The following is a 13,417-nucleotide window of genomic DNA, read 5'->3' as shown; positions in this document are numbered from 1 at the left end:
ACTCCTTGAGGGAGGATGGTGAACCAGACAACTTCTGTCTGGGGGAGGGAGCCAGAGGGTCAAAATGCTGGTGCCTTTCAGGTGACAGGCAATTTGGGCAAGACAGTTACTGAGTTCCTTCAGGGTCCTGAAGCCTTGCTCCCATTTACCCTGCTCTCCAGAAGTGGGGACACCAGGAACCCAAGGTGCTGGCAGGAGGTTGTGTAGGTGGCAGAGAATGGACGGAGGCGCTGCCACTGGGGAAGCATTCCATCCACAAGAGGGCGCAGTTTTGTGTTTATTTTTGGCAGAAGTAAATCATTGCAAATCTCTCAATTGACAATACTCGCCCCTGGAAACGTGCACGTTCCACATGTAGTATTTCCCAAGTAGTGCTAGAATTTTTTTTTTAACATCACATTCAAATGTCTAGCAGAAACCCATGACTATCCAGACACCAACATCTCCACTGCTGGGGGTATCAGTCTGCATAGAAGCTCCTGGGAGGAAAGCAGGAACAGACACAATCTGATTTACAGCAACAGAGGAATGGAGGCAGCCAGTGATTTTTACACAGGTGACTGCAAGTACGTCAAGCCATCCACTCTTCTTGAGCCCTGGCCTGCCAAGTGTTCACACAGCACCTTTAAAAGCAGAGGCACAAACGTCACGAGTGTTTGACCTAGGGCTGTGTGTTTCTGGATTTTATTAGAAAGCCATCTTTAAAATACAGGATTATAAAATGTTGCCAGGTTATATAGATTTACAGATTTTTTTTTTAACACCCAAAGTTCAAATGCTGCAACAATGACAAGTTAGTCATTAGGGCATCCTCATGTCCCCCAGATCATCTCATCAGAATTGCACCATCATCAAAGAAGGTTCCTCACCATCTGTGACAGGTGGTGTTTCTTATTAGGACACAAATGCATTGTTTACAAACAGCTAGTGCATGAAACCACAGAGCAACAAGTAGCACTCCAGAGTAAATGGAAGACAGAGCACTAACATCGTAAGGAGTGCCTGGTACCCCTCTGGGCTTGGCAAGAGATGTCATATCATCACAGTGGGCTGGAGTCCACAAACCCAAGCAATCTTGCCCTAGATCTTAATGTTAAAAGCACTTGTCCAGGAGACTATGTTTTAACCTGGTACTGAAAGGACCATGGAAACTCAAGAGGTCAGACTTCCCTTCTGGCTAAAGAGTTAGAGTATTTTGGTAATGTGGGAAATATATGGCACAGAGAAGTTAGTTAACAGGTTTCATTAGGTTTTAAAGCCCACAATTTAATAAAAGGTAATAATTAAAAAACAATACCCGTATTTACCTTAAAAAAATAAACCCCAAACATTCATCTCATTTCTTGGCCTTATGATAGAATTCTATTGCTTCATTTATATGTAGATGATTAAAAATATATAGAGATATACATATTTTGATTATGTACATAAAGCAGAATCAAGGGCTAAAATAAAATGGCATTTTGGAGTGTGGTCAAATAAGGTGCACAGATCCCAGAACCTTCAGAGGCTCTGCTGCCCTCCCAAGACATTGGGTCTGTGGAAGCAGGAACCAGGCCCCCAGCAGCACCTCACTGAGTGGGTGTAGCAAGCTCAAAGTTGCAAAGCTACGAAATGAAGGGTCTGGCTTAGGTATCTCTGAAGTGGAGCACTGTTCCTAGGCTCACTTCCCCTGGAATATTGTGGAATTTCAATCCTTTCTGTTCCCTCTTTCAAATAAGGACCTGTGATGCCAACACAGAAGGAGGCATGGGTGAAGGTCTGAGGCGCTCATCAGGGCCTCATTCTGTGTGCATATAACACATGATAGACACTTGACTGCAACATTCAAAGACATTTAAGGCAGCAGGGTCATTTAATGACTGGTTTTCCAAATAAAGGTTTATGGCATGGGCAGATCTGCTAAGTAACTGTTATTATTCATAGTAATGCCTAGCAAAGGGCTATTTCTATTTTAATTGGCATGTAGATTACTGGGATCAGAACACCCAGAATGTTGGGAGACCTTACTACCCCCTGAATATTTCTCTTCTGAACGCATAGAAGTTCACAGACCAGAGTGCTATTGGGAGGACACGATTGGCAGCTGGCTTCATTATTCTGTGAATGAAAGGAAAAAAACAAATTTTACTTTGACCTCCAATTTTGAGTCTTATTAGTGTCAGTCGCTCCCACCAGAACTCTGGCTGAGGCCCAACCCACAAAGGACTAAGGCAACAGTTCCAACACAAAAGGGTTCTTGTTAGAGCAATACTTTACAGACTGTCTTGTTGTCAAACAAGGAACATGGCACTGCTTAAACACCAAACTGGGAGAGGCTGCAAGGAAACCTGGGGCTCAGGAGATGAGCCCTGGTCTGGAGCGATAAGTTTCACATCTAGACAGGCTTCTCCAACCCTTGGCTCAAACAGGCTGTGCTTCCACTGAGAAGACCAAGAGACGGACTTGGGCTACATCAGCTTGGAGGCTGGTGAGGCCACAGGTTCTCAAGAGAGAACAGTCAGCTTATCACAAGATCTGATGTTGACTGCAGTTTAAAATTAATGCCACACCTGTGTGGTGGTCTGGCCCTTTTGCCTTTGTGCCCATTGGCATTCCTTGTGGCCAGGGCCAGGAAAGGGAGACAGCTGGTGCAGTCTGCATGGGGTGGGACACCTGTTTCTGACCCTGTCCGAGTTTGCAGCTTAGCAGTGAGCATATTCTGAGCATAGGCACAGTGGCAAAGAACAGTGTAACAGCCGCTGGTCAATTCCATTTGGTGGCAGCACGGTAGCAGCAAAGAAAATCCCCAAAACAGCTCCATGTGTTTCCAGCTTTTGGAAAGGAAAGATTTAAAAATCAATAAATAGGTTTTTTTTTTTTTTTAAGTATCTAAGGGTTTTAAGTTTTCTTGTAGCTGTTCTACCAAAACCAGTAACAAGAGAATAACAAAAAATACAGAAATATGACAGTAGTGTGAAAGCTGAAGTGACATGATATCCCTTTTCAAGGGGAAATGGAACCTCAAGACAATTTTTACATCATCAAAAATCATAAAAGAAATCTATTGTTTCATAAAATGTTAAACAACAGTTTCAGATACATTCCAACAGTCAGAATTGAGTAGAAACAGCGACATTATCATAACAAACTCCTGCAAAAGGGAGCCTGACCCTGCAGCATGCTATAGGCTGTGAGAACAGCCACACCTTTGGGAGATAGGCTCCTGTAACTCACTCTCCTCCCGAGCACTCTCCACCATGCCACCCCACCAGGTTCTGGAAAATTGTCATGTTCATCTTCCTAGAGTATCTAAGACAATAAAAGACTAAAAAGATGTCTGGAAACAGGTTATATAGAAAAATTAACTCTCAGCTTAAAATAACATTCAAAAAGGCACTTCATCCTGTAGGAAAGAGATTCTGAGTTGGGTCAGCTGCTCCGAGCTGGGGACAGAAGAGAAAAGGTTGTCTGCTTGGAGGGCAGGACAGGTGAAAGGAAGTCTAATAGATAACAAGCTTTTTTTTTTTTTTTTCATTTTTTTTCTTTTTGGTATGTTTTAAGAAAAGCAAATCCAGTAAAATGAATGTTCCTTTATGAAATCTGTTAAAAGAGTTCTTTTTAAAATAGTTGTTTCTGTCCTTAGAAAACAAAACAGGTAGGAATGGCCACATTCACACTGTGGCTCGAAGCACAGAGTCTCCTCACTTTCAGCGTGGTGAGCTGAGGCCAGGCAGATCCCCTGAGCCGGAGGTTCCAGAGTGCACAGGCAGGAGCAGGCCGAGGCTGGGGCTACCTATTGCAGAGTCTGTGCAGCATGCTGTACACGTCATCCTCACGGCTTAGGCCCTCAAAGAAGGGGATGAGGTCCAGCAGCTCTGTGTCCGTCATGTCATCGAACCAGGACTGCACAGGTACCTGGAAGACATGGAGGAGGCAGCAGAACTGTACCCAAGAGCTGTGCTGCTCCTATTATGACTGGGTCCCCAGACTTTGATCTTTTCTTTTGGTGAAGAGGACTGGTATGAGCTGAACATGGTGGCACACACCTATAATCCCAGCTACTCCAGAGGTGGAGGTAGGAGGATCATGAGTTTGAGGTCAGCCTAGGAAAAGTTAATGAGATTATCTCAAAAACAAATGAAAAACAAAAGGGCTAGGGGTGTAGTTCAAATGGTACAGCATTTGCCTAGCAGGCATGAGGCCCTGGGCTCAATCCTTAGTACCTAGGGTGGTGGGAGAAGACTGGTATGTAGAAACCATTATCATCTTTTTGTTATCATCTTGTTCAAGCAAGGCCAATCCAAACCTATATGGTTTGGAAGACAGCTGGGGGGTAAAAGGTATCTAGTGTATACACATTTGCCTGATTAGTTTTCCTGCCACAGAAAGGCAGCAATAGCACACAACATTTGAGAACTGCCTTGCTATTTGACTGCTTCAAAAGTTCTTCTTACTCTGCTATGTCAGCTCCTTGAACACAGAGTACTTAACGCCAGATGTTATAGGTCAGCTGCCAACATCTGGGAGTCTATGTCTTAGGGTCCTTGTGTTATGCTGCACAGCAAAGATACATGGGAAAATTTCCTCCCATGCCTAGCAGTGACCAGGTAAAAGCAGAAGTATGAAATTTCAGGCATGAAGCCACGGACAAAGACAGGATCCCTCCCTAAGCTCCAGGCAGAGAAGCAGGGAAGGGTAACATTGGGTGGCAGCCAGGGTGCCAAGAAGGCATTTAAAATGAAATTTATAAAAGGTATAAAAGTAATATTTTGAGCTCTTCTACAAATCTAAAGATAGTTATAGAGACATAAAAATTAATTATGTAATTTTGACAAATAAACCATGTTAGGATTAATAGAAAGTGAGCACTCCTAGAGGAAGGGGAGAGAATGGGGGCAGGGCAGAAATGGACAGAAGACATCTCTAAATGTATGAGCAGTAAAAGTTTTGGCATTGGAACCATGTATATGTGCTATGTAAATAAAATCAAAGCATAAAGAAAAAAGCAATGGCCACACAGAGAATTATTTCAAGTGATTTTCTCTCCAAAACCCTAAATGGCACTCAATTCTTATTATCAGAAGTTAGGATCAGAACTGCTTTCGAAATTACTATATACTATAGAATAAATCAAATATGTAATTACATTAATATCCTCAGGAATCAAGCACTTCAGCATGAAAGACCCAAATGCAAAAATCAGAAACAAAACCAAAAGTTAAATAAGAACTATTAACTTTATGTTGGGTTAGAAAATCCAGTCTGAATTTATGACTTAGTTTTCTTTAAAAAAATAGGCTTTCTTTTTCTTTTCTTTTCCTTCCTTCCTTTATTTATTTATTTTTTTTGTGCTTTATGGCTAGAAGTAAAGGACTTCTCAGCAATAATGAAAGCCCATCCAAATTGTGGTCTCTAAATATAATTTTCACTAATAGGAACCAGACTCCATTGAAGAATGGCTGATTCCATGGCTGAAGCAAGAAATGTTCAAGATGAGCCTGGAATATCTTTTATTTGTTGGTGTTGGGGATTGAACAGGGCCTGGTGAATGCTAGCATGAGCTCTACCTCTGAGCCCCAACACCAGAACATCCTGAACCAGAAAGCAAGGATTATTGTTATTTGAAGGGAGTCCACTGGGCAAAGGTGAAATTTTGAGATTCCAAAAGAAGAATAAATGTATTGGATTGGAACAATAAAGACTATGAGTTCATACAATGCTAAAATTCACCAGCTATTTCTGGATGCTCTGGAGTACCAATTCATTAGTCTGAAACTGAAGAATTAAAGAAAAAGAACCAATTCTTGTACCTGCTTTTCCTATTCAAACATTCATGCTGTATTTTAGGGCAAGCAAGCAGTTGATGATGGTAAGTTCTATAATTATTTTAGAAGAATAACTCTAGTCAATAGAGGCAGAAAGAATGATAGATTTAGAAATTGCCATTTTGCAATTCCTAATGAAACAGTGGATGTAGGCAGTGATCAGCAACAACTGCTATAATTATGAAGTGAAAGGTTAAAGGGGAACTTGAAATGGATGGATTGATAGGCTGACAATATCTGAATACAATGGTCACTTTAAATTTTTAAGAGTGGGGCAATCTGACATTATATGCCTCCTGTTATGACCCTATTAGGAAGTACATAAAATCGCCAATGATGTATTCTTCTTAAAAAAAAAAAAAAAAAAAAGAGAGAAAGACAATGAACCCAAGTCTAATCGAATAGTAGATATAAGTTTAATTACTTATTTAAAGGATAGGGTGTGGCTGGGAAAATATTGAACACCATCACGAGCAACTAGACAAATCCAGACTGTAGGAAATTTCTACAAAACAAATAATCAAACCTCTAACAAATAAATGGCATACAAGGAAAAAAGGGAAGAAAGAAGAAATATTATCTTAAAAGATTAAGAAATACATTAACCGCAGTAATGCAGTATCCTTCTTTGAATTCTGATTCAAACAATTCAAATGTAAAAAAACATTTCAAGATGATGAGGACAATATGAACAGTGTGGATATTAGATTATGTATGAAAGTGTTAGTTGTGTTGGATGTGATAATGAAATTGTGGTTATACTAAAAAATAATCCTTATCTGTTAGAGGCATATTACCAAACACATTATGTTGAACAATTCAATTTGTTCATTAAAATAAACAGTTAAATGTAATACATTTTGAGGGCTTATTCAAATAATGATGTCACACAAGCTAACTGTTTGCTAGGCAGGCGTTCTTCTACCACTTGAACCACTTCATCAGCCCTACACAAGCTAACTGAATCTAGTTTGAATTCATTTTCTTTTCTTGTTATAAGTGGAACTGTGGAAGTCCTTGCCTGGGAAAAGGTGTCAATCCAGGGAAAGTGCCTGAGTGGAGGCCTGGTCTCGGCAAAGAAGCAAGCCTGGCTGATTTCTTTTCCCCAGGCAATGCTGAGAGGCAGGAAAGGTCATTGTTCTCCTGCTGAGAGCCATGCTGCCCCTAGTGAGTAGGCACCAAGGGCTGCCACGCTCCAGAGAGTTTTATGTAGGAAATGTTCCCATTGTGTGCTTCTCACATCATTCCAAGATAGTCCTAGGAGACAAGCATTCCTACAATTCCCATTTAATAGATGAGGCACCCAAGCCTCAGTGAGGAAAAATAATTTTGCCATCATAAAATCGGTAAGTGGCTGAGTTGGGACTTCACCAAGGAAAGGCCCAGAGCCCTTCTTATGTAGGTGTTCAAAAGTGGTGCCTGGCAAAATGGACCTCAGAGGGAGCCCTGCCATCTGTCTTTGGGGCTACTTACTGCATTCTCAGGATGGAATATGTACGAGGCAGGAGAATTGTCGACGATGATCACTTTGCTCAGCTCTCGTCCCAGGCGACTCAGGTCCTTCACGTAGTTTCCACGATGGAAAACGCACGATTCTCTGAAGAGCCGGGCTCGGAACACACCCCAGCGGTCTAGGAGGTCAGCCACAGGGTCTGCATACTAGAAAGGAGGAGTCACAATAAAAGCCTGGTGCTTGGAAGAGCTGAAACCCTGATCTACTGCAGCAAGATCCAAACTACTTTTTAAAAAGGGATTGAAATAGCTGGAAGTGTTTTAGGATCCTGGCTATTTTCTCTCCATGCTTATAAAAAAGCACTGGATTCTTCCATTTCTCTCACATCTCATCCATCAGAACTTCCTGTCAGTTTCATCTCCAAAAATATCCTGACTCCATCAGCATCTCTGTAGTTCTTTGGCTATTACCAGGGCCAGACCTGTAGACTTTAGCCTGAGAGGCTCCCGTTTCTTGCTGGGCCTCCTTCCTGGTCCATGTATCCCAAAGCTGTCTGAGTGGCCACTTGAATGCATATGTCCTATCATGTCATTCTCCTGCTTGTGCACTGCACTTGGAGTATGGCCATGTCTTGCAAGCTTGATGTTAGGCCAGGACTTAGCACTAACACCAAAATGAGGCGCACAGCCAGGAATCACTGAGGCCTGGCGACTCTGCCAGTGAGGCAAGGAGCACCTGAAGCTGTGTTGGGAAGGCCACAGGGGAATATACCACAGCTAGGTCGATGGGAAAGTCCTTTCCTTTTCAGGCACATCCTGAGGGAGGTAGAGTTCAGAAGCAGCTGCATTTCCTACTGACCAAGTGGAGTGACAGCTTTAGGCACTTGCTATTCTGGTGAGGCTAGCCAAGGACCACGAGTGTGAGCTACAGAGGGCTGACTCAGGATGAGAAAAGACAGGTAATTTCCTTCTGATCATTGACACTGTGGTAGCAGCAAACATCTTTCAGGGAAGTGTCTGAGGTCTGAAGGCTCCAGGCTGGAGAGATGAATGTGAAGAATGTAGGCCTCATGAGGGCAGGGACCCTTTTGCTCTCTTCTGTATCCTCAGTGCTTTAGTACCATGCCTGATGCATAGTAGATATTAAGTACACATTTGCTGGGGGAATGAATTAATGAGGGGATGTATGACCAAGTATGACCTTGAAAGGATGTGAGAACCAGCAAGAGGTTCCTGAAGCCCCTGGGAGGCAAGCAAAGAGGCCCATTTCATGAATGCTGCTGAGCCCAGAGCCAAGAAGTGAACAGTTACCACCAATCAGCACAACTTGGCCATCAGTGAGGAAAGGACTGGAAGGCTGCACTTGGGAGCTGGTTCAGTTTGCCACGTGGGAGCAGCAGCAAGACAAGAGTTGGAGAAACAGATGGAGGGGCAGGTGGGAGCAGTCCAGGAAGAGAAACCCAACATGGATGTTTATGTGAATACTTGGGGTCAATGCCAAGGAAAAGTGTTCTCAATTTTACCAAGGATAAAACAACTCTCAGTCCAGAGCACCAGTGCAACCTTCCCACTTGTTATTTCTTTGGTTATTACTTCAGGCTCCTCAGCATCCCAGAGTACTGTCAGAACAGCCATTGAAGCTGCAGATACAATTAGTCTTGGCACCACACATCTGTGAGATTTATATTTTCCCTGAGGTCTTGTTCTCATCTTGGTATGCAAGAATAAAGCTCAGGGTTTGGACCTCTCTCCAGCAGCTCATTCTCTGAGGTTGGTGATGAGGCTGGCAGAGTGCTATGTAGGTGAGGCTGCCACACCTTGGTCAGCACAGGGATGGATCTGGCCAGGAATGTTCAGGCTGGTAGAGTAGGGTGCTTGGGACCCTACAGAAGCAAGCTATGAGGGAGGAAGCTGTTGTATGACTCTCTGGGGCAGTTCTGGATACAGGCAGATGTTTAACCTGGACTCCACAAAACTCATCTCTGGGGTCACTCAGAGTCCTCAAGGCGCCCCAATGTGTCTGTGGCATGCAACACATAGTCACATTGCTGCAATGATCACACCGGGCATGTCTATGACACCATGGACATGTCTGTGGACACCAGTTTCAGGTGCTGCATACAACAACTTCACAGAGCATTTATTCTAAGTGTGTCCTATCACCATGGTAACCAGAAGCCTTTCAGCCTGGCAGGGTGCACATGGCCTGTATCCATCCCATCTGGGATGGGAACCTGACAGTGTAAAAATAGCTTCTCCCACCTTAACAAAGGGCTCTTAGCAGATTGGGGGTAGGAGTGGAGGGGTTGGAGTGCCAGCTGGGAGTCCATGGTAGGGAGCAGGACGCACCTTAGCCAAGCTGGCAGTAAAGAGCACACACTCGAAGAGCTGCCCCATCCTCTGAAGGAACTCATCCACATGCGGCCGCTTCAGCACGTACACCTGCAACGGCAGGAAATAGCAGGCTGGTCAGTCATGGCAGGTGCTGGGGAGACCTGGGTCCAGATGCCCATTATAGGAAGAATTGCCATAAAAGGTCCTATGTGTGGCGTGCAGAGACCAGACTGTGGAGTCAGAAGTGACACTTCTCAGACCAAGGTTTCATGCCTGAGTTCAGTGCAGGGGACCTCCCACGGGAGAAAGGGGAAGATGACCATGGTGTCAAGGGTGTTGGAGATTTTCAGAAAGCAAGTGGAATTGTTGTTCCTGGGTCCTCTTGGGACTCAGAAACATGCCATCAGGAGGGGCCTCTCAGGACGAGGTGTGGGAAGGGGCTGTTAAGGCAGTCAGACTTTAGCTCATACATGGGTTCCTGACTAGGGAGCCTGAACAAATCTGAGGAAACTGGTGGTAGAAGAGGAGGCAAAGTTGGTAAAAGGATAGAGGAAGTGACACAGGGAGGAATCAGTTAAAACCAGAATAAATTTCACTTGAAATTAGCCACTTCATTAAAATAAACTAAACTCTTTAAAATTCAATTCAACGTATTTCTCAGCCTGATGCAGTTACAAAGATGAATTAAATACAAGACTTTGCCCTCGAAGGGCTCACAGTCTAAAGAAGACACACACAAAATTTATAAAGCAAGTATGGCATAATGAAAGTTCATAGTAACCCCCTCTCCAGGGGAGGGAATCACAGAAGGTAACCATTGAAGAATGGTAGGAGTTCACCAGGCTGATAAGGATGAGAAGTGAGCTTCCAGGCAGAGCAAAACATGAGCAGACCTGGAGGCCTAAAAATACTTGGGCTCTGGGTTAGAGACTGTGTGCCCACCTCATCAGATGCAGTGAGAGAGGACCAGGAGGTGGAGGAAGTGGAGGAAGTGGATGATGATGAAGAGAAAGTGGCAGGGAACACACACAGGGCCTCATCAGGCAAAGTTCAGAAGTAGCATAGGGGAGACAAGGGGCTCTGCACCACATGGAGGGAGGACACACTGCTGGCTGAGGAATTCTACACAGACTAAGTAATTTTCAATACACCAGAAACAGACCCTCAGGAGGGCCAGGACATGGTGGAGAACTCCTGGCTAACTGAAACAGTGGTGTGGGCACTGGTGTGTGGCTGAGAGTAAAGGGAGGGGTCACAGGAAAAGGATGGCCTAGACTGGGTGCCAACATGGTCCTGAGGAGCTGGGAGGCTCGGTGAGACTGAGGGTAGGGCTTATGGCTGCAGCAAGCTCTAGGCCCCACTTTGCCCATGAGACCCCTCCATGCTGGTGAGAGCAAATGTGTGTGGTCTTTGGTCCTGTGTCCCTGGGAAAACTGCTTGGAAAGCAAATTTTGCTACATGTAAAGGACAGCAGATTGTTTAGAAACTCTGGCGTTGGTGCCTCTGGCAAAGAGGAGGGTCTTGGGCCCGGATGCCGGCGTCCAGGCCCGCGTCCCCGTGCAAGTAACCAAGAATAGGCCCATTGGGACCTGCACAGCCTATCCTGGATTACTTGAACGAGGCCACGACCTTCGCCAGGGCCTTGGTCCTCCTGCTTTTGGTGCCTGTGGTTTCCATCTCTCAGGAGAGTGTTTGATCCCAGCCTTGGGACCCTGGGGTGTCTGTGTATTGCCAAGTGAACCGCAGCATAGTCAGGAAGGCTGGAGCTGGGGAGGGGTGGGGGTGTTCCTGCAGGCTGGTCATGCTCACAGTCATGTGGTATGAGGATTAATTTCTCTCCTAACACCTGCCATGCCATTGGGCTGCTCTTCTTTGTTTCATCAGGAGCGCTCTGCAACATGAGCCAAAGTAATAAATACAGAAGTCTTAACTGCTTCTCGGGTGCTGAGTTAATTCAGTCAATGCTTTTGCAAACGTTAAATGCCCACGTGCTTGCAGTTTTGGCTCCACAATGGCTTTTAAAAGCATGAAATGTGGAGACGCTAGGGATAAAGCTGCCTTTCCCACTTTCCTGACAGAATCTCCTAGAGAATGGGCCAGAAAATGGGTGGGGTGGGGTGGGGGTGTAGGGGGGAGTAGGAGGGTTGTACTTGAGTCTCAGGAAAAGAACCCTGGCCCAGGAGCTAGGAGACTTTAATTCTTCACATTGTATGACCCTAAACCAACCCATTCCCTGACTGGGCCTCAGTTTCCCCATCTGGACAATGAGGTGGCTAGACTAGCTGTTTTCAAAGGCTGAGACAGTTCTAATATCCTGCATTCAAGAGCCAAAGAAACTACTGACATCATTAAGGAAAGACATTCTGTTGTGGTCCAGATCCAAGACAGATTTTCCTTCTTGGGATATGGGGCCATGTACTCTCCCATTAGAACCTTGGAACTGATAAGGAAGATGGTCATATCATTCCTGTAGAAAATCTGACAAAAGCTCCCTCCACTCCTAAACTCCAAGGCTAACTTTTCTACAGTGTGTTTCCAATATGTTCATAAATGAAGCTATTTCCAGAAGAGCTTTATGCAGATGAGGAAAAAATCCAGAAAGAATGAAGATGATGCATACCAACTGACTATGGCATCTTTATTCATAGCAGCTGACTGATCCAAAAACTCATACCCTCTTCCCTTTTTCTTTGGGGTTGAGTATTTGCTAAAGATTCACTGGAGAAAGCCAGGCAGGGCTGACAAGATCAGTCTGGAGCAGCTGGCATTGGAAATGGCTATCTTTTCCCAAGCATCCACAGTAGGTGGGTGACTTTTCCTTTTGCCTGCTAGGAGAGTAGCTGAAAGCAATTACATGAGGAAGTTAATTAGACCATCAAGCTAGGACAATGGGGAGTATGGAATCTCCTGAAAGTCTGTTTCAAATCAAAGAACTATTTGAACTTGCAACTACATCTAATATTTATGAACAGATTCAGTTTTCTTTGTAAACTCAGTATAAAATATATATGAGTGGGGAAAAAAGGAGAAAATAATTGTATTACATTAAGTCTTCTTCTTATGGACTGAATAAAATTACCACTGAAATGGGAATTTAGAAACGAAGTTCACAGGGAATATAATTCTCAAAAAATGCTCATTGAAACTCAAAATTAGCTTTATTTCTTACCTGATGTATAGTTCCATCAATTTCAACCGGAACAATAAAATCAGCATTACTAATGGGCTAGAGAGAAAAGAAACTATAATTAATATGTCTGAAAGAACAAGATAAAATTGGAAATGTTAGCAAGAAAAAAGCTTGCCTGGACCAATGTTTTGATAATTGGAAAAAACAGTTCAGGAGAAGGATGTTGAAGCATGCCTTGGTTCCTTGAAATAAGCACAAACAGGAAAGCACATTATTTTCTGTTCTGAATGTTGTGACGTTTTCAGCAGTTTGGTCCAACCTCTTGATCACCTGCCTGCCTCAACCACAAAGAGGTGGCACAGCCTGGTGAGAGAATGGGATTCCTCAGAAACTCCAGCCCTTGCCCAAAATCCCACAAGGATGAAGGAAACCACTGGCCACCAGGGGGAGGAAGTGAGAGCCTGGCAGTTAGTAACAAGTGCTACTGGGAAAACAATCTGGACTTGGACCCACAGTGTGGGCAGGTCAGCAGGAGATGCTCAACACATGGACCCACAGCAGAGCTAAGGACAGGTGGGGTGAAATCAGGCCACAGGCCAGGACCTGGTATAGGTTCTTCCCATCTCCATACTTCAGTGTCTCCTTTCTTCCCTAGGTATGGTAATGGATCCAATGAGTGGCCAAGGCTATATTT

At 44.2% G+C, this 13,417-nt stretch overlaps 1 protein-coding gene across 5 annotated transcripts in view; it reads right to left on the bottom strand.

Annotated features, from left to right (window-relative positions):
• Positions 1–264: 264 nt before the first annotated feature.
• The window catches only part of Ctdspl (CTD small phosphatase like), a 118,572-nt gene continuing 105,419 nt past the window's right edge, over positions 265–13,417 (bottom strand). For 2 of the 5 annotated variants that reach the window (XM_074060030.1, XM_074060031.1), the window contains 4 exons: positions 12,763–12,819; positions 9,609–9,701; positions 7,281–7,466; positions 265–2,100 (listed from right to left, as the gene is read on the bottom strand). In XM_074060030.1, coding sequence (XP_073916131.1) covers positions 1,933–2,100; positions 7,281–7,466; positions 9,609–9,701; positions 12,763–12,819 — 504 coding nt within the window. In that variant the 3' untranslated portion in view covers positions 265–1,932. The other 3 variants (XM_074060032.1, XM_074060033.1, XM_074060034.1) reach the window with 2 other exon arrangements.

The sequence above is a fragment of the Castor canadensis genome, chromosome 17 (assembly GCF_047511655.1).
Source record: "Castor canadensis chromosome 17, mCasCan1.hap1v2, whole genome shotgun sequence".
Classification (NCBI taxonomy): Eukaryota; Metazoa; Chordata; class Mammalia; order Rodentia; family Castoridae; genus Castor; species Castor canadensis.
The sequence above is the reverse complement of the archived record's forward strand: the minus strand, read 5'-3'. Positions and strand labels throughout refer to the sequence as shown.